Source organism: Neofelis nebulosa, chromosome 6 (assembly GCF_028018385.1).
Source record: "Neofelis nebulosa isolate mNeoNeb1 chromosome 6, mNeoNeb1.pri, whole genome shotgun sequence".
Taxonomy (NCBI): domain Eukaryota; kingdom Metazoa; phylum Chordata; class Mammalia; order Carnivora; family Felidae; genus Neofelis; species Neofelis nebulosa.
This window is the reverse complement of record NC_080787.1, coordinates 33,791,420-33,819,183: the sequence shown is the minus strand read 5'-3', so window position 1 is coordinate 33,819,183 and position 27,764 is coordinate 33,791,420. Positions and strand designations below refer to the sequence as shown.

Sequence of the window (27,764 nt, the reverse complement as noted above, 5' to 3'; positions counted from 1 at the left end):
TTTTTTTAACTTTCTGAGCCTTTTTCTCAGATTCCCCAAAGACACACATGACCTACCACCCCACCTCTGACATGAGGTGACTCTGAGGTTCTGGGCCTTGGGCTACCCTGCAGAGATCACTGTGACCTGGCAGCATGACAGGGAAGACCACACCCGGACACAGCGCTTGTGGACACCAGACTTTTGGGGGATGGGACCTTCCAGAAGGGGGCAGCTATGGTGGTGCCTTCTGGAGAGGAGTAGAGATACATGTGCCACAGGCAGCATGGTGGAGCTGCCTAAGCCCCTCATGCTGAGACAGGATAAGGGGGGAGACCTGGACATAGACCCTCTTGTCAGAAGAATCAGGAGCCCTTGTGGAGAACTCCAGCAGGGTGGGGGCTGATGCCTGGGGTCAGGGCCCTCACCTTCCTTCCCCTTCCCAAAGTCACTTCTCAGCCCTCCATCCCCGTCATGGGCATCATTGCTGGTCTGGTTCTCCTTGGAGCTGTGGTCTGGCATTGCGATCTGGAGGAAGAAGAGCCCAGGTAGGGAAGAGGTGGGAGGATCTGAGTTTTCTGACTCCACTGCAGGGTTTCAAGTCCCGGTGGCAGATTGTCCTGTTTTGTTAATAGGAAGTACCATCCACATGCATGTGCTTGCTCACTCTGGAGCTGACTGCTAACACTCACACTTTTAGTAAATCACATGTGAAAGTGAAGGGCAAATTTTCACCCCAATGAATCTGATGATGGGGACCTGATTCCCAATAGTCATAGGACAGAAGGGCATTCCCCTGCTGAGGACAGACTCCAGAAGTGCAGTTGGTCTGGTCCACACACATGGACTTTTCTTATGTTTCTTGATCCTGCCTTGGGTATGGTTAAGAGTTCTGGAAACTTTCCTGGGATCCAGGACTAGGGAGATTCCTTTAGGACATCATGGCTTTCTCCCTGGCCTCTGTCATGATGTCTTCTTCCCACAGGAGGAAAAGGACTGAGCTACTCTCATGCTGCATGTAAGTATGGAGGGGGTGATCCCTGAAACCCTGGGATAGTGTAGACAGGACCCCATGGGGAGCTCACCCCCCACCATAGCTCCTTCTTTAGTCTCATCTCCCGTGGCTCTGATCAAGTCCTGTTTGTTCTACCCCAGGTGATGTCAGTGCCCAGGGCTCTGATGTGTCTCTCACAACTCCTAAAGGTAAGGCCCTGAGAGGCCTGAAGTGTGGGGTTAAACAGAGGGGACACGACTGGGTTATGGGGATTCTTTGAGTGGGACATTTTGAGCATATGGTGGGCTGCTCATAATGTCACCACTTAAAAGCGACTGACTTGAATTTGTTCATGATTATTTTCTTTCACAGTGTGAGCCAGCCACCTTGTGGGGGACTAAGTAATGCAAGGTTAGTTCTCAATCCCACTCCCCATTGTGACTTCAGGAATCTCTGACTACACTTTCTTTCTGCAAAGTGTGTCTGAATGTGACTTAGCATAATGAGGGAGGTGGAGAGACTGGCCCAACACGCTGCCCACCACGACACCTCCCCACATTGACCTTTGCCCTTTTCTAATCTACTTTCTTGTTCTAGCAGAGGCAGGACTAGATGTCTATCTCTGTCTTAACTTCATATTGCACTGAGTTGCAACATTTTTTATATTGAAAATAGGAATCTGAATATAAATTTGTTTTTTTTTCCACATTCTTATCATGGGGGGTTGCTTGATGGGTTATTTAAAAGAGATGATTCCTTAAATTTGAGAACAGAAATAAATGGAAGCACTGAGAACCTTCCAGAATACACATGTTTGCTGTGCTTCGTCTGTTGCATGTGGTTACAGGAGAGGCTGTGAGGCACCAGCATGGATGGGACTGTGACCAGTTGGTGCTCAGTGCATTTTGGGCTTTGACATGGTCACTCCTAAGCAAAGTCATTTTCTCTGCTCCTTTGTCCTTGTCTCTTCAGTAGAACTTTGTCCCACCAGGATCTGTGATGACAGGGACTGGGACATCACCCAGGCCTGTACTGTGTCCAGGACAGAGATAGTTTATGTGGCCAGGTCAGCCTAAGATCAGGCTTGGGTTAGGCCCTCAGCCCCCATCTTTGAATTTTTGATTTTTTTTCTTTGTTTCCTTGAAGGATTGTGCCCATTCTTGCTCTTATTTTGAGCAATGGGGAACACTTATAAATTGTGTGGTTATGAGAGATCCAAACACCAAGAGCTCCTGAGGCTTTGGGTTTGTCACATATGCCACTGTGGAGAAGGTGGATGCAGCCATGAATGCAAGACCACACAAGTTGGATGTAAGAGTTGTAGAACCAAAGAGGGCTGTCTCCAGAGAAGATTCTCAAAGACCTGGTGCTCACTTAACTGTGAAAAAGATTTTTGTCAGTGGCATTAAAGAAGATACTGAAGGACATCATGTAAGAGATTATTTTGAACAGTATGGGAAAATTGAAGTGATTGAAATCATGACTGACCGAGGCAGTGGCAAAAAGAGAGACTTTGCTTTTGTAACGTTTGATGACCATGACTCAGTAGACAAGATTGTCTACAACACCATACTGCGAATGGTCACAACTGTGAAGTAAGGAAAGCTCTATCTAAGCAAGAGATGGCTGGTGCTTCATCCAGCAAGGAGATCGAAGTGGTTCTGGAAACTTTGGTGGTGGTCATGGAGGTGGTTTTGGTGGGAATGACAACCTGATAGTCTGTTATAGGATCCAGCTCTTGTCTACACCAGTTTATACTTACAAATAAGTGGAGTGGTATTGTAGGCCGGTGAAGTGACTACTCAAAATGTCTTTTCCCTGTGTTTGTTCTTACTAGATTTTAAAGATCCAGTCTGTGCACTGACATTTTATATTAATTTTTTATACTTCCTCATACTTGGATATATTTCTAAGGAAAGGATCCCTAACATTTATCCAGTTTTTTTTTGTTGTTGTTGTTTATTTATTTTTGAAAGAGAGAGAGAGAGAGCGTGCACAAGTGGGGGAGGGGCAGAGATAGAAGTGGGACAAGGTATCTGAATTGGGCTCTGCACTGACAGCAGTGAGCCCGAGGAGGGGCTCAAACCCATAAGCCATGATACCATGACTTGAGCCAAAGTGGTACACTCAACCAACTGAGCCACCCAGGTGCCCCTAACATTTATCAGTTTTTACGTAACACCTCCAAAAAGCTTTTTTTTTTTTTTAAGTCTAGTTTCTTAGTTTAAAGATAGTTCTACTCAAATGTGGTCTACAAATAGCTGATCAGCAAATTGTTTAGTAGACTCAAGGGAATAATGTAAATCCTTATATTTTGCTTATAAGGAAACCTTTGTAGAGCTTTCCAGTTTACTCTCACTCTCCAGTTCTCATGGTGGGCTAGTAACAAAACATTGTAGACTGGTATAGACTAGCATTGGCTCACAGACTACAAGTAGCTTTAGTTTAGATGGACTTGCATCCTAGCACTTGTCCTGGTCAGGTAAATACTAGTTATTACCATTATTTAAAAAAATTTTTTTTAACGTTTATTTATTATTGAGAGACAGAGAGGCACAGAGCATGAGCAGGGGAGGGGCCGAGGGATGGAGAGATACAGAATCTGAAGCAGGCTTCACGCTCTGAGTCGTCAGCACAGAGCCCGACGTGGGGCTCAAATTCACAAACCGCGAGATCATGACCTGAGCCAAAGTCGGACGCTTAACTGACTGAGCCACCCAGGCGCCCCAAATACTAGTTATTATTAAGAAGTTAATGGGGTTCCATTTTCAGTAATGTGGTCTTTTTTAATTGCAGTATAGTTGACACACAGTGTAACATTAGTTTCATGTGTACAACATAGTGATTTGACAACTCTATACGTGATGCTATGCTCACCACAATGTATAGCTACCATCTGTTATCATACAATGCTATAACAATACCATTGACTATATTCTTTATGCTGTAGCTTTTACCCCTGTGACTTAAATAAAAGCCTGTACCTCACAGTTCCCCTTCACCCATTTTGCCCTTCCCCCACTTACCTCCCCCTGACAACCATCAATTTGTTCTCTATGAGTCTGTTTCTACTTTTGTTTGTGTTTCTTCATTTGTTCTGTTTTTTAGATTTCACAGGTAAGTGAAATCATATGGTATTTTTCTTTTTCTGCCTGACTTATTTCACTTAACATAAGTCCATCCATGTTGCCAAAATGACAAGATTTCACATTTTTATGGCTAAGTAATATTCCACTGCATATATACTCCACATCTTCCTTATTCATTCATCCATTGATGGACACTTAGGCTGTTTCCATATCTTAGCTATTGTAAATAATGCTACAATAAATATAGGAGTGCATGTATCCCTTTGAATTAGCGTTTTTGCTTTTTCGGGTAAATACCCAGTAGTGGCATTATTGGATCATATGATATTCCTATTTTTAATTTTTCCACAATGGTTGTACCAGCTTACATTCCCACCAACAGTGTACAAGGGTTCCTTTTTCCCCACATCCTCACCAACACTTGTTATTTCCTGTCTTTTTTATTTGAGCCATTCTGACAGGTATGATATCTCACTGTGTTTTTGTTTCTTTTCTTTTTAAATTTATTTTTTAATTTACATGCAAGTGAGTTAGCATATAGTGCAACAATGTTTTCAGGAGAATATTCCTTAATGCCCCTTACCCATTTAGCCCACCTCCCCCCCCCCCCACAATCCCTCCAGTAACCCTCTGTTTGTTCTCCATATTTAAGAGTCTTTTATGTTTTGTCTCCCTCCTTGTTTTTATATTATTTTTGCTTCCCTTCCCTTATGTTCATCTATTCTGTGTCTTAAAATTCTCATATGAGTGAAGTCATATGATATTTGTCTTTCCCTGACTAATTTCGCTTAGCATAATACCCTCTAGCTCCATCCACCCAGTTGCAAATGGCAATATTTCATTCTTTTTGATTGCCAAGTAATACTCCATTGTATATATATACACCACTCCATTGTGTGTGTATATATATATATATGTGTGTGTGTGTGTGTATATATATATATATATATATACTATTATTATATTACTATTAGTGGGCTTCTTTAAGATTTTTATTAATTGAGGGTGCCTGGGTGGCTCAGTCAGTTGAGTGTCTGACTCTTGATTTCGGCTCAGGTTGTGATCTCATGGTTTGTGAGATCAAACCCTGCATTGGGTTCCATGCTGATGGTGTGGAGCCTGCTTGGGATTCTATCTCTCTCCTCTCTCTCTGCTTCTTCCCCCTCGCTTGTGCTTTCTCTCTCTCTTTATCTTAAAATAAAATAAACATTTAAATTTGTTATTAATTGATTTATATATTTGGTTGTTTTTACATTAGGGGCATAAATATTTGCAATCGTTAGATCTCAAAAAAATTTTTTTAATGTTTATTTTCGAGAGAGAGAGAGAGAGAGAGAGACAGAATGTGAGCAGGGAGGGGCAGAGAGAGAGGGAGACACAGAATTTGAAGCAGGCTCCAGGCTCTGGGCTCCGGGCTATAAGCACAGAGCTTGATGTGGAGCTTGAACCCACGAACTGTGATATCATGACCTCAGCCGAAGTTGGACACTCAACCGACTGAGCCTCCCAGGTACCTGGAAATTGTTAGATCTTCTTGTTGGATAGACCCTTAATTATGATATAATGCCCTTCTTCATCTCTTGTTACAGTCTTTGGTTTAAAATCTAGTTTGTCTGATATCAGTGTGGCTACTCTGGCTTTCTTTTGGAATCCATTAGTATGATAGATGGTTCACCATCTCCTCACTTTCAATCTGTAGGTGTCTTTAGGTCTAAAATGACTCTCTTGTAGGCAACATATAGATGGATCTTTTTAAAAATCCATTCTGATATCCTATGTCTTTTGATTGGAGCATTTAGTCCAGTTACATTCAGAGTAATCAGTGATAGATATGGATTTGGTGCCATTGTATTACCTGTAAAGTTGTTGTTCCTGTAGATTGTCTCTGTTCCTTTATAGTCTTTGTTGCTTTTGGTCTCTCTTTTCTTCTCAAAGAGTCCCCTTTAATATTTCTTGCAGAGCTGGTTTAGTGTTCATGAACTCCTTTAATTTTTGCTTGTCTTGTAAACTATTTATCTCTCCTTCTATTCTGAATGATAACCTTGCTGGATAAAGTATTCTTGGCTGCATATTTTTCCCATTTAGCACGTTGAATATATCATTTCCCTTCTATCTGCCAAGTTAGTGGCCTGCTGCTAACCTTATGTGTCTACCCTTTTAGGTTAAGGACCTTTTGTCCCTACCTGCTTTCAGAATATTGTGCAAGTTTTACTTCTATATGTCTCGGTGTTGACCTGTTTTTGTTGATTTTGAAGGGGTTGTCTGTGCCTCTTGTCCTTGAATGCCTGTTTCATTCCCCAGATTAGGGAAATTCTCAGCTATAATTTGTTCAAATAAACCTTCTGTCCTTTCCCCTCACTTTTCTTCTGGAACTCCTATGATATCGATATTATTGTGCTTTAAGGAGTCGGTGAGTTACCTAAATATACATTTGAGATCTAACAGTTTCCTTCCCCTCTTCTTTTCAGTTCCATTATTTTCCATTTTTTTAAGAGAGGGAGAGAGAGCATGAGTGGGGGTGGGGCAGAGAGAGAGAGAGGGAGAGAGACAGAATCATAAACAGGCTGCATGCACCAGTGCAGAGGCCCACACGGGACTCCATCTCACGACGCTGAGATCATGACCTGAACTAAAATCAAGAGTCAGATGCTGAGATACCCAGGGGCCACCATAATTTTATCTTCTATGTCACCTATTCATTTTCTGTTTCTTCCATCCTTGTTGTGATTATATACAGTCAGTTTTGCATTTCAGTTATAGCATTTTTTTTTCTTATTTTGGCTTGGTTAGTTGTTAGGTCTTTTGTCTCTGCAGCAAGGGCTTCTCTGGTGCCTTCTATGCTTCTTTCAAGCCCAGCTAGTATTCTTATGATTGTTGTTCTAAATTCTTGTTCAGATATATTGCTTGTATCTGTTTTGAGTAAATCCATAGTTGTGATTTCTTTTTGATGTTTCTTTTGGGGACAATTCCTCCATCTCATCATTTTGTATAGGTTTCTGTCTTTTGTGTGTTATGAAAGCTTGTTATGTTTCCTGCTCCTGAGAGTAATGCTATATTAAGAAGGGGTATTACACTGTCCAGGGGCTGGTGCTTCAGGAAGTGTTTCTGGTGTATGCTGGGTGCTCTTGTGTTTTGGCTGCTTTTTCCTCCAGGTTAGTTCTCTGTAGTGTTCTTCCTTGCTTGCAGTGGGGAGTTTTTGGACCTTTAACTAGGTGTGCTTTGATTTGTTAAAATAAACCTGATTAAAAAAAAAAAAGAAAGAAACCTGAGCCATTGATGTTCTATTGTATTCTTCTGCCTATAATCTCTTGTCCCAGGCATCCATGGGTCTGCATTTCACTTATAGCTTTCACAGGTTTTAGCACTTATCATTACCTTCTGCAGATGTTCCCAGCATGAGATCTATATTATACTAGGTTTTCCTGTGTGAGTTTTGAGTCAGATGAGACAAAGAACAATCCCTTCCCTGGGTAGCCAAGAGGTTAGAATGTTGAAAGTAGGTTCTATTTTGTTCCTTCCAGCCTACAGAAAGAAAGTGGGAATTAAGCTCTTTGTCCCAAATGCCCCATGCCATCCTGGAGTGGGAGTCAGACAAAGATGAGTAAAATGTCACATTTCCTACCATTTTGAATGTTACTTTTCTTGACTGGATGTTTGCTTGGTGGCTATACCTCTTTGAGCAATTTCCAGAATTCCTATATAGTTATTTTTGTCAGTCTCTACTTATTGTTTCAAACATTTTTGTGGAGGAATAGGGCCTAGTCTACAATCTTACTGATGTCCTGAGCAAGATTCTTCCCTTTGTATTACAATATAATAATTCAGAGCTTGATATGTAGATGAACCTGAATACCAGAAATATCAATGTATCAGTCAAGTTACCTCGAAAAACTGAATAGTATCAGGGAAATACAAATCAAAACCATACTGAGATATCACCTCATGGCAGTCAGAGTGGCTAAAATGAACAAATCAGGAGACTACAGATGCTGGAGAGGATGTGGAGAAACGGGAACCCTCTTGCACTGTTGGTGGGAACGCAAACTGGTGCAGCCACTCTGGAAAAGTGTGGAGGTTCCTCAAAAAATTAAAAATAGATCTACCCTATGACCCAGCAATAGCACTGCTAGGAATTTACCCAAGGGATACAGGAGTGCTGATGCATAAGGGGCACTTGTACCCCAATGTTTATAGCAGTACTTTCAACAATAGCCAATTTATGGAAAGAGCCTAAATATCCATCAACTGATCAATGGATAAAGAAATTGTGGTTTATATACACAATGGAATACTACTTGGCAATGAGAAAGAATGAAATATGGCCCTTTGTAGCAACGTGGATGGAACTGGAGAGTATTATGCTGAGTGAAATAAGTCATACAGAGAAAGACAGATAACATATGTTTTCAGTCTTATGTGGATCTTGAGAAACTTAACAGAAGACCATGGGGGAGGGGAAGGAAAAAAAAAGTTAGAAAGGGAAGGAAGCAAACCACAGGAGACTCTTAAAAACTGAGAATAAATTGAGGGTTGATGGGGGATGGGAGGGAGGGGAAAGTATATATACTGAATAGTATATATATTTATCTTATAGAAATATATTTATATTATATATTTTATATATAGATATTGATAAACATAGATATAGATGATGTAGATATAGATATAGATGATATAGATATAGATGTATCTCCCAAATCTTTATCCCTGAAAGGTCTGGGTCATTAATAGTCCTGCCTGAATAGTTTTCCATTGACTTTAGTTAGAGGTCATGATAGTACTAAGTGATGCCCTAAGTTATCTTCTCTATTTTAGACATACTCTTTCTTAGCATCACTGTGTAGTAGCAGCTAAATTGCCCTTGATAATTATGATCAATCACTCCATTCAGTACAAAAATTACTGTCTTTGAGTGTTTAGAGGCATGATGAGCCAAAGTGGGTGGGTGGTAGTCTTAAATTCCATTTCAATGGAATCATTGCTGTGTCTTCTAGTGAAAGAATTCCTCTCTTTGGAACTGATACCTCTAAGCCACATAACATAAGGTCATGTGGATAGGGAGCAAAAATGTTGCTAGTGGATCCCTAAATAGTGAGTGGTGTCACTTCCATTTCCACATCCTTGATTTCTGAACCTGTAAATCCTGGCTATGAGAGAAATGGCAGCATATATTGGACTCTGTTTAGAGCCCCCTGGAAAACATTGCCCCAAATCTGCAAGGGATTGGCACCTAGATGGCACTCTGAGTCTTCAAAAGGTCATTCTCCATTCTATCAAGCCAGCTCCTTCAGAATAATGAAGAACATGGTAAAACCAATGAATTGAATGCCCATGAACACCTTGCCATACTTTATTTGCTGGAAATGAGTTGCTTGATCAGGAGCAATGCTGTGTGGAATACCATAATAGTAGGTATTGCATTCCGTAGTCCATAGATGTTGTTTGGCAGAATCATTGGCAAAGGCAAGTACATATCCAGAGAAAATGTCTATTCTAGTTAGAGCAAAACATTGGATGTTCCATAATGGAAGCAAGTCCAATGTAATTAACGTGCCACAGGTATCTGGATGATTACCCCAGAGAATATTGTCATATCAAGGACTCAATGGTGGTCTCTGCTGTTGGCAAATTGGGAACTCATCAGTGGCTGTAGCTAGGTTGAGATTAGTGGGGAGAAATCTATGTTGCTGAGCCTATGTATAATCTCCACCCCTGTCATCATGGCCACTTTGTTCATGAGCCCATTAAGCAAAGAGGCTGACAGGTTTCCATAGGATGAGTCATCTTATCCACTTTGTTAAAATCATCCCTTTCTGAGGTCACCTTTTGATGGGCATTTGCATGGGACATAAATATCTTTACATTTTTGTGCCCAGAGAATTCTGTCCACACACCTATTCCCCAGTTCTTCTTGCCACCAACTTTTCAGTCATATTCCTTTCAGTCATGTTCCTTTCAAGTCCATCCATCCAGTCCATCCAGTCAAAGCACTGGCCATAGCCTATGAATTGGTATACAATCATACCTCTGGTAATCTCTCCTTCCAAACAAAATGTACAACCAGCTGCATTACTGGGAAGATTTTCCCTCACAACTGTCCTTAGGAGATGACCTTGAAAGGGGCTTTCATGCTGCTATTCACTTTTGTAGTGCCTGTGTACTATGCAGAGCTATCTATAAACCAAGCCTGACTTTTCTCTTCCTTAGGCAACCATGTGCAGGGAATTCATAAATCCAGGCTGGGAGAGATTAGGTAAAAATGTAGAAGGAATTGGGGCAGTGAACATTTGATCCATTTCCTCACATAATTTACACATGTCTTCAGAGCCTGGTTGAACCCAATACCATTATATTTGGTGATGGAGTGCTGCTATATACAACCAACTTTATGGTTTGGTGAGTTGTACAAACCCAGTTCATGATGGGCAATTCAGATGGGGGACAAGTTATTCTCAATTGATGGCAGAACTTTGCCCCTAAATCCTGTGTGCACACTGTGATTCACACATAGGGGTCTCTGCCAAAGGCTCCAAAGAGTAGTTATATCTGTCACAATTCAAGCATGCGTGGACCTGCAAGATCATATAGTCCAAGTGGCAAAGCAGCTTGTAACCAGCCTGTACCTGTAGTTCTCTTGTTCTTGGCCCTGCTCAAAACTAACGGTTTTTCAGATCACTCAGTAAATGAGCTAGACTACCACACATAAGTGAAGAATATGCTGACCCCCAAATCCAAAGTGGACAACTAGGCATTATGCCTCTTTTGTGGCTGTAGGAGGGGTCAGATATAATTACTTACCTTTCACATTAGAAAAAATATGTTAACATGCCCCAGAACACTGGACCCACTACAAATTTCATTTAGGTGGAAGGCTCCTGAACTTATCAGATTTATTTCCCACCCTCTAACACACAAATGTCCTACCAACAAGTCTGTAACAGTTGCTACTTCTTGATCATTAGATCCAATAAGCAAAATGTCATGAATGCAATGTACCATTGAATGTCTTGTCATAGGGAAAAGTGATCAAGATTTCTGCAAACTAAATTATGACATAAGGCTGGAGAGTTAATATACCCCTGAAGTATGACAGGGCAGGTATATTGCTGGTCTTGCTAGTTGAAATCAAACTGCTTCTTGTATTCTTTATCAACAAGTATGGAAGAAAAAAGCTTTTGCCAGATTGATAGCTGCACTCCAGGTAACAGGAAATATGTTAATTTTCTCAAGGAAACCACATCTGGCACAGCACCTCATTGGGGTCACCCTCCTGATTAAACTTATGATACTCCACTGCTGTTCATCAAGACTTATCTGTTTTTTTGCATATACCAAATAGGCAAGTTGAAAGGGGCTGTTGTGAGAAACACTACCTCTGCATCCTTATGTCTTTGATGGTGACACTAATCTCTTTATTCCCTCCAGGAATGCACTATTGCTTTTGGTTAACTCTTTTCCTAGGTAAAGGCCTTTCTAGTGGCTTCCACTTAGCCTTTCCTACCACAATATCCCACACTCCACAGGTCAAGGAACCAATGTGAGGGTTCTTCCACTTGCTGAGTAGGTCTATTCAGATTATGTATTTTGGAGTTGGAGGAAGTGACTAAGTTCAAGACTCGCAAGGCCTGCTGTGAGATTGACCTGAGCTAAAACTTCATTCATCACCTAACCTCCAGACTGTGACTGGTAGCCCACAGTGCAGTTTTGGGTCTCCTGGAATCAGTATCAGCTCAGAGCCAGTGTCTAGTCTCCTTCAAATATCTGATTATTTCCTTTTCCCCACTGCATAGACACCTTAGTAATATGCCATAGGTTCCTTTAGGGAAAGCTGGGACAAAGATTAACAGTATAATTTTTTTGCAATATACCAGCGTCATTCATAAAGTGGATCCAGTCCCCATTTTGTTCATAGGGTCTTGGGTCTATAAACTGGCTCAAGTCTGGGAATTGACTGAGGAGGCTCTCTGTTTGGGTGATTTCATTTAGAACTCTGCTCACTAGATCTAGAACACTTCTGCTTATATAGATCAAATAAGGATTGAGTAGATTGCCCATTTGTTTAAATTTTAGGGACATCATCCATGGTCAACTAGCCAGTGCCAGTCAGACTATTGTGATTACTGCTTTAAGTATGCTGTCCATTATGGCAACCCTGCATTTGGTGTTTAAGTGCCTCCTCTTGGACCCTGCCACCCCAGGTTACAATGATCTACATTGCCTTTAGGAGTCCCAGTTCAGGGGCCCCTGGGTGGCTCAGTTGGTTAAGCATCTGACATTGGCTCAGGTCATGATCTCGAGGTTTGTGAGTTCAAGCCCTACATTGGGCTCTGTGCTGACAGCTCGGAGCCTGGAGCCTGCTTCAGATTCTGGGTCTCTCTCTCTCTCTGCTCTTCCTCCACTTGAGCTCTGTCTTTGTCTCTTTTTCTGAAAAATAAATAAACATAAAAAAAAAAAAAAGAGTCACAGTTCAGGGTAGTACTTCTCATGGTAATTCCTGACCTACAGAGAAGAGTGATCACAGAGTTCTTCAAGGAAGCTGGGGTTCCCCTCACAAATTGATTTCTCATATTCATGGTGAAAGATGTGTCCTCTGGACCCTCTTAACATGAATAAGCATGTATTATAAGACAAGTCTATTCTAACATTCTAATTTCCCTAAGCCTTTGGGTATCTTCCTCTACATTATATAAAGGCAATTCTGGCATTTCAAATTTCTTTAGTGTAGGCCACATTTTGGTCCATGTTTCAGTCAACCAAAATACAACCTGTTAGAATCCTGTCTATCTCCTTAAGCTACAATATTGAGTCCAGAATCTCTTCTAGTGGGCTCATGTCAATAAATATAGACTCACCCAACTTTACATTTCTTCTACCATAACTCCAGACCCCTAATGTTCATTCCCACACATATTGCTTGGATTTCTTTCTTCTTTCTTTCTTTCTTTCTTTTTTTTAATTTTTTAAAGGTTTATTTATTTGAGAGAGAGAGAGAGAGAGAGAGAGAGAGAGAGAGGCGAGAGAGATAGAGACACAGAATCTGAAGTAGGCTTCAGGTTCTGAGCTGTTAGCACAGAGCTGGTCACGGGGCTTGAACTCACAGGTCATGAGATCATGACCTGAGCTGAAGTCAGATACTCAACCGACTGACTGAGCCACCCAGGCGCCCCACATGTTGCCTGAATTTCTGTCTGTATAAATTAGAAAAATCATGCAGTGCTTTTGGGGTGAAGCACACTCCTAATGGTTTACATTATCAATCTTACTTTTCAGGACCTGCTGGGACTAGAGTGTAGTTATAGGTCTATAAGCAAATGAGGGAGGGGTAGGAATCAGTCCTGAGATGGGAATCAGCAGTGTCTTACAAGGTGACTACCTCAGGGGAGGCCATTACAGTGTCCACAGACAAAGCAGGGTTAACTTCCTCAGATGGGGGTCAAAGGACTGATTCTACTGTTAAAGAAGACTGTGCAGAATTTGGGAGTTCAATGTCTTTAGTTATCAGGATCTGCCCATATGTTCCTATTCCAATTTTCAGGATCCCACTCCTTTCCAATAAATGCCCTCACTTTAACAGCAGACATAATATCAGGTTGGGAATTCAATTTGTAATTTATCCACTTGCGAGATGAGACTGCAGGTTTGGTGTTTGGAAAGTTAAGCTCTGGCAACAGAAGATGAATTTTTGTTTCAGAGCAGACAGAAATTTTCAGGCGATTTACGTGGCCCTTGAGCTGGGAAGTTGAATCCCTGAGCCCATCCTTTCCTTTCCTTAATTTGTCTAACACAATTAGCAGCAGTCAATCTTATTATGTTTGTTAGTTTGATGAAACTGTTCTAATATATCAAATACATGGTCACCTATGTACTTTGCCTTTTATAAGTATTTGATTAGAGCATCCAGTTGTGACATTCTGAGTATCTCTATTGCCATGGATTGTCAAGTGCCCTTTTTACTACTTAAAATAAAGTCATTAGTGCCTTTAAATCTGATCAGATTGAAGAACCAATTCCAGAAACCCCATAATCATTTCAGGCCTTAATAAATATTAAGGAATTAGCTTATACAATTGTAGAGAGTGGCAAGCACGAACCCTGTATATGTTATCAGAATGGAAATTCAGACAGGAGTTGGTGTGGTAGTCCTGAGGCAGAATTTCTTCTTCTCTGGAAACTTCAGTTTTTGCTCTTAGGGCCTTCAACTGAGTAGAATAGGCCCACTCACATTATCAAGGGTAACCTCAATTTACTTAAAGTCAAATGATTTCAGATGTTAACCATATGTGCAAACCCAATCCTAACATGTACAAAATGTCTTCACATTACCACTTAGATTAATGTTATTAAAAAACTGGGTGCTATAGCCTAGTCAAGATGACTTAAGACTAATCAGCATACATAAGGTATCAAAAGGAAATAATCGTTCAGTGTGTGAGAAAATAATAAAAATTTAATTACTCCCTAAGCTCTAAGTAAGTTGTTTCATTGATTTGTGTTTAGCAAATGTGGGGATAAAAGAAATAGTAAACACAAATTTATGTCCCTTAAAATTTCAATAAATTACAAAAATCCCTTCATGGGTGGCACTGTGTATACCCATCACATCCGTCTGGTTTCACATGTAGAGACATTAACATTGGTTAGTGGGTTCAGGTGGTGACCACCTTATATCCAACCACTATAAAGTCCCCTAATCACTCTTTCAACTAATAGTCAAATATCCACTGATGATCTTTACCTATACTCATTACTTCATTAGGGGCTATAAAAGGATGATTTTTCTCTCATTCATTCTGAATTTGTTAATTGGAATCCTGTTGGAAAGATGATGCTTCTCCATCATTAATTTGGGTCCACTGAAATAAATTTCTGACCAAAAAAAAAAAAAAAAAGGATAATGTCTTGAATTCCCTATTTATTTATTAAAGTGAGTTTGTAAACAAAAACAAAAAAGAAAAAATATATAAAACAAAACAAAAGAAGAAAAAGGAGTTTGTGCCAAAAGTGATAAAAGATTCATTTATATTTTACTAATTCAAGTGTAAAACACACGGATCATCAGTAACAGCTTAATTTTCACAAAATTAACACACCTCTTTTACAACACATAGGTCAAGAAAGAGAACATGACCAGCACCACAGAAAGCCTTCTCACACACCCCTCAATCACTGAGCTCTTCTTCCTGCCCCCAAATAACCATTAATCTGAATTTTAACAACAGATTACTTTTTTCTGTTTAAAACTTTATATAGATGGAATCATACATTGTGTGTTGTGTGCATGACAATATTATTTGTGAGATTCATCTGTGTAATTGTGGGTAGCTGTATTTTGTCCATTTTTGTTACTTGTGTAGCATCCTATTATGTGAACATGAGTCAGTTTATCCACTGTACTGCTAATAAATTTTGGGATTGTTTCCATCTTTTGACTATCACAACCAAAACTGCTTTGAATACATCAATGTTTCACATATTTTGTTGTTGTTGTTGTTGTTGTTGTTGTTGTTATATACCTAAAAGTGGAACCACAAGTATAGGGAAGGTGAATCTTTATCTTTGGAAGATAAGGACAAGCCAATTTTCAAATTGGTTGAACCTATTTATTCTTTTCAACAGCAGTGCTCAGCTGTTTCACATCTTTGTCAACAGTTGACATTGACAGATTTTCTCATTTAGAACATTATGGGGGTGCATAGTGGCTTTTAATTTTGGGGAATTTTTTTTTGACTCAAAGGACACCGAGTCTATATGCTCAATGTGGAAATAAAAGAATGTCACTGGATCATTTCACAAGGTCATTTACTGCTTATAGACTTGCTCTTAAGGTCAGTCACTAGACTGGAACTTACAGGCAAACCACAGACTGAAGATTCTAACTAAAGAAGGGAGTAAAAATATTTAAAAAAAAAAAAAGAAGGGAGTAAAGACTATGCCTTACTTTGTCATGCACTATATTGCAGAGAGAGAGAGTTCTTTTGCTTCAGGTTAAGGAAAGTCAAGGTGAACTATCATGGCCCAGGGTAGTGATAAAGAGCTGATGGAAATGATTAAGGATGCTGCAATACGTAGAGTTACACACTGTCTAAATGCACCAGATAGTGTCAGTTCCCATGGTGAATTTCCTTCACTGAAAAAGCCTGGGGGGAAGAGGCAGGCCTCAGAAAAAGGCTTAAGATGGTAATAATAAAACAACAGCCAAAATAATACTATCTAACAATTATATAGTGCTTTGCACATGTTAAGACATTTCACCCTTTTAATAAATGACTGGTGTCTTTTCCAGTTTTCAAGATGAGCACACAGGTACAGAGAGTTTAATTCACTTATCTAAGGCCACACAAAAAGTAAATGGTGGAGCCTGAATTAGAACCCAGGCAATCTGGCCTCAGGGCTCTGCTCCTGACTCTGTACTATCCATTGAATCAGGTTTGGGGGTTGGGGGATTCATGCAGAGAGATTCTGGGAAAGGAAGAAAAGGAAAAGGGGACAGGTAATCTTATTATCATCCAACAGACTTAAAAAAAAAAAGCATGTCTGGACTAATGGGATACATCCTACCCTGTTGCTGAAAATAAAATAATGAAAGCCTGAACATGTCTAGGTTTGGATCTCAAAATCTTCAGTGCACATTGAGCATAATGGCTTGGTAGGGAAGCCCAACTTAGCAGAGATCCAAATGGTGGGGACTACAAATCATTCTGGGAATTACCCTTAGTTTTTACACACCTGTGTCAGGTATTTATGATTGCTTTAGCAAAGCACAGTTGACACAGAATTATGTCTAGTTTCCCCTGGGTTTTGAGGTTGTAGAGAAGCCAGTCAGATTAGTTAATAATCTACATTTATATTATCCACACCAGTGGTTAGGACCTTGTATTTGGCCCCAAGTCCAAGGCATTCAGAGGCCAGACCATGAGGTTCCAAACCCTCCTTCTGCTCCATTCTGGAGCCCATTTACTGATTATGGTAAATTTGGAGTCATTTTACTGATTAAGCTCACTATGGGCTGGTGAGCATGGAGTCTGGAGAAACTGATAACGAGGAAGGAGGAGCAAAGGAAGGCTATCTGAGTGGGTGCTTGGGCAAAGAGAATAGCCCATCTCTACTTCCTCCCAAAGCCCTGGACATCTCCTCTTCCCTACACCTTTCTATCCTTTCTGTCCTCGTCCCCTAGCTCTCTTTCTTCCCTACTTGCCTTGTCCATCAACAAAAATAAATTGCCTTTCCTTGGAGAAGCATTCACTCTATGAAGTAGGGAGAGCAAGAAGGATTGCCTGGGGCTGGAGCAGCTGGATGACCTTGATGGTTCACCTAGAGTGTCCCAGGATCAAGTGTCCAAGGTAGAATGGGCCAATGACTGCTCCATGGGTAAAGAGAAGCCTCAGGGAAGACACTTACAGAGCCATGTTTGCATTTGAGCATCTCCAGTTTAAGGAGGTAGATGTGAAGCAGAACCCTGCCCTCAGGGTTGCCCTCTCCCTAGGACTTTTTCCAGGCTTTTACTTTCCACCCCCCACCCCACCTCCTTCAGTTTCTTCTGATTGTTCTCATGACTCATATGCACTTTTGTTGGGATTAGATCTTAGGATTCTGGAAAAGCCCATCAAAGTTAGTGGAGGTTTGTGTTTATAGAAGTGGGTGGGGATTTCAGAGTTAGTTCTCCACAGATATTGAGATGTCTGGAGAAGCTGGTGCAAGCAGTTCCTATCCATCCTTCTACTCATTTGGGGATCCCTGACCCTGACTGAAACCCAGGCCATCTCCCTAACTCTGGTCCCTTCTGTCCACCCTGTCCCTCTCCTGGCCTCTCTGTCTTTCTGTCCCTCTCATCTGTCCCAGCTGCACAAAGCAATAACAGGCCCCCAGGGATGCCTCTCTGGACAAAGGTGGGGTGCAGAAGGGAGCCCAGGGAGCAGCAGAGCCAGAAGGGGGGAGGGTGGGTTCACAGCCCACTCCCTGTTGGACCCCAAGGTAACTGTTTCCACCCCTGGCACTCACTGCCTGGTGTATTTCCACACCATGTCTGTCCACCTGGCATAAGCAAGCCTGGCTTCCTGCCACTGCCTTCATGGACCACAAACAGTTCCAGCACTTGGACAGGCCACTGTGCTCACCACAGCATGAGCTGTGGGCAATGTGGCTGGAGGACAGGAGACCTAACTATTGAGATCAGAAGGATAAGGATACAGAAATACTTCTGTAGTGTTAGCGGTGCCAGCAGAGTTTGGACTGTCCAGCAAGGCTTGTGAGTGATGTCGAGATTCTTGTAAGGACAAGCTGGGCTTTCCCAACTTTAGACCAAAGGGTTTTCACCATGTTGTGTCCCGGGAATGCACTGACCACCCTTCCCCCTCCCAGCCTGGGAAATGTGCGTAGCATTTTGCTTCAGGTGTCATATTCAATCTGGTTTGTCACTGATTCTTGGTCCCTGGTCTCAGTCTTATAGATGTTGGTGACCCCAATGGGAGCTTCTCCAGGGGACACTTTTAGTCCCTTAGAATGGTGAGGATTTCATCTCTCTGAAGGAGGACTAACAGTATGGACGATGGCAGGCAGGTTGGCTACTGAGGCCAAGGACGATGGAGGAAAGATAATGGAAAGATCTTTTGCAAAGATCCTGAGGTGCTACTTGACTCGTGTGTGGGCTCACAACTCCACTTGGAGGTCACAAATGAGCTGCTGCTGCCCTAAGATTCTGGGGGGAACCCACCACCTCCATGGTCACCCATTGGGGAAGGAAAGAGTCCTCTGTTGGCCTCACTCAAGGGAGGGTGGGGACAGGACTGACCCCTTCATCCACCTCTTGTCCCGACAGATAACTGGGCTATGTGAGATTTCAGACATATTTTCTGTGGGTAGCTTGCCTAGAATGACCCCAATTCCATTCACATCCTTTTTAATGAAAGATCCTGAGGTTTGAGTAAGGTCAGAGAAAGGGCCAGTGAGAGAGAAGAAGGGAAAGTCAGTGACCGCAGAGGAACAGAAGGTCCCTTTGGGCCTCATAATTGAATATGGGACCAAGTATACATGGGAGACTCTTTGTCCTCCCCCTCTGTCCTCAGCGTTCCCCTCTTAGACCTGTGATCTTTACCCTGACCTTGTGAGCTGGTGCCCACTCTGATGTTGCCCCATCTGGATTAGCTTTCAACACTGTACTCTGACATTCAGCCTAGAGAGTAGTTTGTCTTCTGACTACTGGTTAGGGAGGTAATTTAGGAACTCATGATCCCACTGAGAACAACTGAGAAAGCCTGATGAAACATAGTTTATCTTATTAAAATTTTCAACATGTAGACACAGTGAAGAGGCCCAGCCAACATCTAGGAGAGGACTGGAGCCTGGAGAGGTGAGGTCAGGGAGCCCAGAGCTCCAGATTCACTTTTGTTCTGAGGACATCAGCCAAGACTGAGGAGATAAGCAAGAAATCCATCCGAGCTTTTGGCTGCTTTGAGGTGCTGAGCAGAGAAAGACGTGAAAGCCTGGTGCCCGACAGGAGTGAGACCCTGATAGACTAACCCCCACAGTAAGTGGTGATTCTAAAATGCTGCTTCCTGGGGCGCCTGGGCGGCTCAGTCAGTTGGGCGGCCGACTTCACCTCAGGTCATGATCTCACGGTTCACAAGTTCAAGCTCTGCATCGGGCTCCATGCTGACAGCTGAGAGCCTGGAACCTGCGTCAGATTCTATGTTTCCGTCTCTCTCTGCCCCTCACCTGCTCATGCTCTGTCTCTCTCTCTCTCTCAAAAATAAATTAAAAAGAAATTTAAATGATGCTTCCTCTAACCAGAAGAGACTCTTTAAAAAAATTTTTTTTTAATATGAAATTTATTGTCAGATTGGTTTCCGTACAACACCTAGTGCTCATCCCAACAGGTGCCCTCTTCAATGCCCATCACCCACTTTCCCCTCCCTCCCAGTCCCCATCAACCCTCAGTTTGTTCTCAGTTTTTAAGAGTCCAGAAGAGACTCTTTTTAAAAAAATTTTTTTAAGTTTATTAATTTTGAGAGAGACAGAGACAGCGTGAGTGGGGCAGGGGGAGAGAGAGAGAGAATCCCAGGCAGGCTTCGTGCTGCCAGTGCAGAGCTGACGAGGGGCTTGGACTCACGAAACTGTGAGAACATACCTGAGCTGAAACCAAGAGTTGGCCGCTTAACCAACTGAGCCACCCAAGTGCCCCAAGAGACTCTTAATGATGCAGAGAGCAAACTGAGGGTTGCTGGAGGAGAGGTTGGTGGGGGATGGGTTACATAGGTGATGGGTATTAAGGAGAGTACTTGGGATGAGCACTGGGTGTTATATACAAGTGATGAATCACTAAAATCCACAATAGTATATGTTAACTAACTAGAATGCAAATAAAATTTTCAAACAAGCCATTTTTTTTTCTCAGTTGAGTTGTTGTTAACTAACAGTTCAGACTTTGAGGAACACTACGGCCACACTAGAAGACCAAGGTGGTGTTTTGGTTTTTTGGTTGGCTTGTTGGTTATTTAGTCCTCTGCGAGGGTCACATAAAAACTGATAAATGTTACAGACTCTCTCCCCAGAGTACTTCCATGCAGAGGGAAATAAAAACGTTAACATGACACGTCAGTGCACGCAGAGGCCCCCTGAAGTCTTACAGACCTAGGTGTTCTGTTGTCAGAGACAACGGGTGACGACATCTTGAATAATCATTTTAACACCCCCAATACCTTTCCGTATATTTGTCAGCATAAACTGGAGTAGACAAAAGCTGGATCTAATAGTATCAGGGGAATGAGAGGAGAGATGCCATCTATTAGCTTGTTCTTTCGGCCGAACCTGAGTGCCTGCAGGGCACCGGATCAAGCTGCAACCTCAGGTCTGTGCTCTGAGAATGGCAATCAGCCATCCTTTCTCCAGGCCTCGCCCCCAGCACCCGAACTGCCCTCCTGTTATTCGACTCTCACATTGAGAGTCTTCTTAGGAGGTAGAAGCCACCTCTCTGCATAGAAAAGGAAAATCTATTTTCCTACCATTTTTCCAGTTAGACAGCACGAGGCTCCACCAGGCAGCTGACCATGTGCTGGCCCTGACTCAGGAGGTGGTGTCAGCGAGGCTAACACTGTGCAGAAAGCATCTGCACAGGAGCCGTGTGGGCAGTTACTACCTCCTGTTGCCAGGAGCAGCAGCAACGTCAGTCCTAAACTCAGGGCCCAGTGTCCTGCATCAGGGGAGTCGGTGGTGTGACAGGTGATGTCTGTGCAGAGCAGTAGGGGCAGTGGGTTCCTGTGTGGGCTTCAACCTAGTGTGGGATTGTGTATTCCATTCCTGGCTCTGTAGCCCCAAGCCTGCACTGTGGCCTTCCCCAACATAATCTCATATTTAGAAAAAAGTTGGATTCCATTGTTTGCTCCAAAAAATTGATCAGGGGAGTAGTTGCAGAGAGCAAGCATTCAGAGGTGTTTGTCACACTGAACCGTGAACCACTCCCTAGTCCTCCCACTCAGTCTAGACCCCAGGATATAACAATGACATGTGTCTCACAACATCACGTCTCCTATTGACAAGGTATGTGCTCCCCTCTCTTTACAAGGGAAAAGAAAACGTATTTAAATGTGGTTTTAATGCCCCTCCCCAGGCTGGCTGCTCTGATCGCTGACCTTACTGGCTCCAGATCTGGCTGAGCGCCAGGCTTCTCACAAAATGCACAGGCCTCTCCCCAGACCCACAGACTCAGAGTCCTCGGCGCAAGATCAAGGAATTGCTTATTTAACGAGCCCTGCAAGTGAGGCTGACGCACAGCCATGTGGGAATCCTCATCTCCATTCTTGCTACTGAAAGTGTGATGTAAAGACCAGCAGCAGCGCCTTGTCCTACACGCAGAATCTCATACTCTACTCCACATTTTGTGAACCTTAAGACAGTGTTTGGGGGAGTCCTGTGAACAGGGAAGTTTGGGACTCCCTGGTCTAGGTGCCTTTAAGGTGAAGCCAGGACTGTGCAGACTGCTCTGAGTGTGGGGTCTGATCAGATCTTTTGGAACTGGGGGTCCAGGGTTTGGTCCTTTTTCCTTTTTCTTCTATGGCCATCACCCCCTTGGTGACCTCATCTATCCTGAAGTTTCTAAACATCATCTACGTGGTGTCATCTCCAAAATCGGTTTCTCTAGCCCAGACATTTCTCCTAAATTCCATACTCATCCATGCTCATCTGACTGCCAAGTTGATTCTCTCACATTTCTAATAGACATCTCATCTTATCGTCTCTTCACTGACTGTCTGTGATGCCTCTCCCCAAATATGCTCCTTCCAGAATTTTCCCCATCTCTGCTGACGCAACTCCATCTTTCCACTTGCATAGTCCAGAATTTTGGGGTTTTCTGGCTCCTTCCTGGCTCCTCTTTCTCATACTCAAGATCTAATTCATTAGATTGTGCTGTAAGGTCCATTTACAGATTGCTTCCAGAATCCCATCACTTCACACTCTTTCCACTGCTTATACCCCAGTGGAAGGAGCAGACATCCCCAACCTGGAACACTGAGCTGGTTTCCTAGATTCAGGAACACTGAGCTGGATTCAGATCACTCACTGTAAGTGGTGACAATCTCACCCCACTGCATCCTCAAAACGTCCCACTCAAAGAATTCTCATAACCCAGTCGCGTTCCCTCTGCCCAACCCCTCCCCACTTGAGGTCCTCCAGGATCTTACTTTAGGAGCCATGAGAGACACATCAGAGCCCTGGGTACGGTCACTGCCCGGGTTAATACAAACAGGATGTGGTCAGGAGATGAGACTAAAGGAGGAGCTATGGAGTGGGTGAGCTCCCCATGGGATCCTGTCTACACTATCCCAGGGTCTCAGGGATCACCCCCTCCATACTTACTTGCAGACTGAATGTAGCTGCCTCCTTTTCCACCTGTGGGAAGAAAACACCATGTTTGAGGCCATTTAGGAGGCAGGGCCATGAGGTCCTAGACCTAGTTCTGAACCCCAAGGGAAGCTTCCAGAACTGTGGCTACAGATTGAGGGCAGGATCAGGAAACATGAAGAAAGTACCAGTGTGGGGAATGGACAAACTGCCCTCCTATAGTCTGTCCTCAGCAGGGGCCTTCTTCTCTGTCCTATGACTGCTGTGAATCAGGTCCCCATCACCAGATTCATCAAGGTGAAACATTTGTCCTTCATTTTCACGTGTTTTACTAAAAAGAAATTGTTAGCATTCCACTCCACACTGGACTAGCACATGTGTGTGGGTGGTACTTCCCATTAAGTGGGATAGGAAAACTCAGAGTATAGCCTCTCCCTACCTGAGTGCTTCTTTCTCCAGATCACAGCTCTAACCAGCACAGTAACCACAGGAGAACCAGACCAGCAACGATGTCCATGATGAGAGGAGGAGGCTCTGGGAAGGGAAGGGAGGCACCCTGTACCCCAGGCATAAGCCCCTACCTTGCTGAAGTTCTTCAGAAGGGACATCTCCCCGAGAAGAGGCTCTGTGCCCAGGTTTCCCTCCTTACCCCATCTCAGGTCGACGGGCTCCTGTAGCCCCTCGTGCCGCACATGGCATGTGTATCTCTGCTCCTCACCAGGGGGCACCACCACAGCCACCAACTTCTGGAAGGTCCAGTCCCCTGCAGGCCTGTGTCCAGAAGCTCTGAGTCCTGGGACAGGTCCTCCCCATCATGCTGCCAGGGTAGAAGCCCAGGGCCCAGCACCTCAGGATGACATCACTGTCAGAGATGGGGTAGTGGGTTACATGTGTCTTTGGAGGGTCTGAGGAGAAGGGTCAGAAAATAAAAAAAAATTCATGTCTGTCTTGGGCCACTGCAGCAGCATTCATGTGACCATCCTGAGAAAGGACAGTTCAACTCGGGTGGGAGAAGGGAGCAATAACCCAGACACCAGCCTAGGCATAGACATCTTGGATGATCTCTTCTTGTCTGGAAAGTTCTTTAATTAGGACAAGATAGCCTAAGGTAGGAGGCAGATCTGGGGGGGTGGGGCGGGCAGAGAAAAGGTATTTCTGGTCCTGACCTGAGGCCCAGTGACTCAGAAAAGCTGGAGTCCGAACTCAAACACATTGGTTTTGGGGTAGAGGACAAAACTAAGAAAGTCCCCATGGTTCCTAAAGCCGCTGCCAGAGTCGCTGATCAGTTACTTCAGAGATGGTTTCCCCCTCCATCTCCGAGGGACTGCATTCCTTAATTGTCCAGGGAGAAGCGTGGGCATTCTGGACAGGTTGCTCTTTGGTACCCAGTCTGAACACCAGAGCTGTTTCCTTCCTCTCTCCACCCCTGGAGTGGGGGGCGGGGGGCATTCTGGCATCAGTCCCATTTATCTCTCCTAATAGAGAGACACTGGCCCCAGGCTGAGGGAAGACTGGGGAAGTTCCTTGCCCCCTCGTCCCTGCGAGCTGCGGCATCTGCTCTCTGTTCTGCAGGTGCCTACGGAGCCCCTCCACCCACTCTCCGTCCAGGTGGTTCCTCCAGCCCTTGGCCACGCCGGCCACTTCCCACTTGAGGCGGGTGATCTGCCGGGTGAGGAGCGCAGGTCCTCGTTCAGGGCCCCGTAATCCGCGCCGTTCTTGGAGAATTGACTGTACCCGCGGGGGACCCGCCTGTCCCGCCCCACTTCTCATCCAGAAAGCCCCAGTCCCGGTGAGACCCTGGCCCCGCCCCCGCGAGAAATCCCTGGGTTGTCCTTGATCTGAGCCTGTTCAGCTTAAATCGGAAACAAAACCCGAGCACGCCACCTGGGCTCTTTCCCGGTCTAGGGGCTTGTCGGTGGACCTCGGGGTGACCTTTGGACCTGGAAATAAGGGCGGACATTGGGATGGGGGTCGTGACCTGGACTCGGGCCCGCTCACCGGACTCGCTCTGGTTGTAGTAGCCGCGCGTGTTCTGCAGACTCACTCGGAAAATCTGTGCGTTGTCCTTGTAAATCCGCGTCTGCTCGTCCCAATGCTCCGGCTCCTCCTGCTCCATCCACGGCGCCCGCGGCTCCATCCTCGGATTCGGGGCGTCGCTGTCGAACCGCACGAACTGCGTGTCGTCCACGTAGCCCACGGAGATGAAGCGGGGCTCCCCGCGGCCGGACCGGGACATCGCGGTGTGGAAATACCTCAGGGAGTGGGAGCCTGCGGGCGCGGAGGGGCTGAGACCCTCCCCCCCCTCCCCCCCCCCCGCCCCGCCCCGCCCCGCCCCTCCTCCCCGCTCGGGGCCCGGGTCCCAGGGGGAGACGGCCGGGAGGGCAGGGGGAAGGGGATCTGAGTGGGGGAGAGCGGAGCCTAATCTGGGAGGGACGGGGGAGGACAGGTGGAGGGTGGGCAAGGGGCAGGTGCTGGTCTGGGGTCGGGGCGGCGGACAGTCGCCTTCCCCGGGGTCTTGCATCCCCGCAAAGGATGCGCGCTTCTGCCCCGCAGAAGCCTTTTCCTCCCGACCCCGCAGTCACCCGCCCAGGTCGCGGTAGGCCTCCCGATAACAGGAGGAGGACAGGTTGTGGGGTCCATGCAGCAGACCCTCGGGGTCTTGGGAAAAGCTGAACGGAGCCTGTTCCCGAGAATTTTGTATGCGGCAACAGCGGTGACGCTAATTGGTTTCTCTAAAACCGGAAAAACAATGGGAGTGCGAACTGGGCTCGCATCATCAGTATCCAGGCAGGAGGACGTGACCCAGGCTGTGAGAAGGAGAAGTAAAACCAGGGGAGTTAACGACTCCCTAACCCTGGGCTTCCCTGCGCCAGACACCGCCTTCGTGAGGGGCCCTCCCGGGAGTTCTGAGACTTTGCCCTGACCTCTCTCCGCATGCACGGTAGTCAGGTGACGTTGTCATCCTGTTTTCTTGAGTCCTGGCCCAGGGGCTGTCTGAGGAAAACAGGGAGAGACGCACAGGCTGGGCTCAACTCCTTTTCCTGCACAGTCCTTTCCGGAATATTCGCTGAACTGGATTCTCTTACCTCCTACCCCTTACCTTTCTTCCTCTGGATTATTCTAGAAAACTCACTCCCAGGGAATTCGATACAAGAGAATGAGCTCACCCTGGGGACAGAAAAGGAGGGACAGGGGTTTTCTCTTTAGACATGGAGACGCTGTGCCTGATTCCAGTTTCCTTCTTGTTGATTAACGCTAGTGGTAGCACAATGTTGGTAACCCCTGAACATCAGGAATCTAAACTGTAAATGTGATTTTGGCCCCACCCTACAGAAAAGTGACCATCCAGCACAGCAGTCAGACTCACAAAGCTCTTAAGTTTTCCCAAACAATGTATCAGTGACTCCTGTGTTTTAACATTACCTTCATTCCATAGCCCCAAGATTATCTGTGTGAATGCTGGACATTTCCTCAGTCCATGGATGCACAACTGTTATGTATATTTCCACTGGAAGAGTGGGCAAGCTGTAATCACCTCCCAGTTGCAAGTGTTCAGGGCAGCCAGATGCCCTTCACCAGTGTTCTCCCATTTCCTGTGTTTGAATTAATACTTAAATTATGTGCATATTGTTGGGGCACTTGGTATTGTTTTCTTTACCCTGAATATCATAAGGAGGCAATGGGTTTTCAGGGAGCCCCCAGAGTATAGTAAATAGTAGATGCAAAGAATGTCTTGCTACATCCTGTAGATAGAGATTTATTAAAAATCTGTATAACAATGTATTTAAATCTGAGAATTCCACTGCTTAGAATTCTTTCCCTCTGCTTCTTTTCCTCACCCTGTGCCTGCAGCCCTTCTCTCTGTCTCTCTCATCCCTCAGGCCTTCTCCTCCCCTTAGTCTCCACCATCCTGTCCCTCCTGGATTGTGGCCCTGGTGCCCTGCATCACCTGCCACCTGGGGCTCTTCTCCCCACAGAGGAGTCTAATGTCCTGCTAATGTGAGTCAGCGGTCTTGCTAATATGAGTCAGGTCACATCATGTGTTCACTGAAAATGTTCCAGTGGCTCCGTTTCACTCTTGAGAAGCCTCTAGAATGTAGGGCACATGAGCACAGGGGCTTTGGGCTATTTTGGTGAAAGCTGTCTCCCTGGCATAGAAAGCCATTCCTGGTGTATAGTAGGCTCTAAATTAATTGTTGTTGAATGAATGAATGAAATATGACTATTAGTATTTACTTGCATCACATAAAAATAATAAAATGAAAAATACATAAGCAAAAATAAGGAAAGTTAAAAATTTTTTTTTAAGTTTTTATTTTTGAAGGAGAGAGAGAGACAGAGCATGAGTGGCGGGGGAGGAGCAGGGAGAGAGGGAGACACAGAATTTGAAGCAGGCTCCAGGCTCTAAGCTGTCAGCACAGAGAGCCTGATGCGGGGCTTGAACCCACGAACTGTGAGATCATGACCTGAGCTGAAGTTGGATGCCTAACTGACTGAGCCACCCAGGCACCCCAAGGAAAGATTTTATTTCATCCATCTAGTGTGCATGAAGTTTCATAAATGCATTCCAGGGGCAAGACCTCTATGTACACTGAGGCTGTGCAGTGGTTTCCTATTGCTGCAGAACAAATTCCCACAACCATAGTGACTTACGAGAGCAGCCATCCATGTATCCCAGTTCTGCAGGTCAGCAGTCCAGTGTGATGCTGAGGGTTCTCTCCAGTGTGTCACAGGCAGTGTTTGCACCTAGCGCTCAACATCCCCTCCAAGCTTGAACAGAGCTGTTGGCAGAATTCCATTTCCTGGAGCTGGAGGACTGTGGTCCTCCCCCTGCAAGGGTCCACTTCCTTGCACAATGTCAGTGGGAT

The 27,764-nt window shown here is 44.5% G+C and overlaps 2 protein-coding genes and 1 pseudogene across 5 annotated transcripts in view; 1 reads left to right on the top strand and 2 right to left on the bottom strand.

Annotated features, from left to right (window-relative positions):
• The window catches only part of LOC131515333 (patr class I histocompatibility antigen, A-2 alpha chain-like), a 32,885-nt gene extending 28,565 nt beyond the window's left edge, over positions 1-4,320 (top strand). For 3 of the 4 annotated variants that reach the window (XR_009263569.1, XR_009263567.1, XR_009263565.1), the window contains 4 exons: positions 965-997; positions 1,135-1,182; positions 1,346-1,384; positions 2,120-4,320. The gene's annotated coding sequence lies outside the window, so the exon portion shown is untranslated. The remainder of the gene's footprint in view (positions 1-964; positions 998-1,134; positions 1,183-1,345; positions 1,385-2,119) is intronic. The other variant, XR_009263570.1, reaches the window with a different exon arrangement.
• A 14,991-nt stretch (positions 4,321-19,311) lies between these two features.
• LOC131515379 (BOLA class I histocompatibility antigen, alpha chain BL3-7-like) lies at positions 19,312-24,210 on the bottom strand (annotated as a pseudogene).
• A 361-nt stretch (positions 24,211-24,571) lies between these two features.
• On the bottom strand, positions 24,572-26,038 carry LOC131515338 (class I histocompatibility antigen, Gogo-C*0201 alpha chain-like). Its single transcript, XM_058736111.1, has 4 exons — positions 25,997-26,038; positions 25,821-25,890; positions 25,479-25,703; positions 24,572-25,164 (listed from the first exon to the last, which is right to left on the bottom strand). The coding sequence occupies exons 3-4, from the start codon at positions 25,534-25,536 to the stop codon at positions 24,587-24,589; spliced, it is 636 nt and encodes a 211-aa protein (XP_058592094.1). The 5' UTR covers positions 25,537-25,703; positions 25,821-25,890; positions 25,997-26,038; the 3' UTR covers positions 24,572-24,586.
• Between the last annotated feature and the right edge of the window lie 1,726 nt (positions 26,039-27,764).

Bases quoted from the DNA above. Each gene is read 5' to 3' on its own strand.
- LOC131515338 (XM_058736111.1), bottom strand. From the start codon at position 25,536: ATGGACCCCACAACCTGTCCTCCTCCTGTTATCGGGAGGCCTACCGCG. The intron at 25,165-25,478 runs GTGACTGCGGGG...CCGCGCCCGCAG, and splicing joins GCCTACCGCGACCTGGGCGG to GCTCCCACTCCCTGAGGTAT.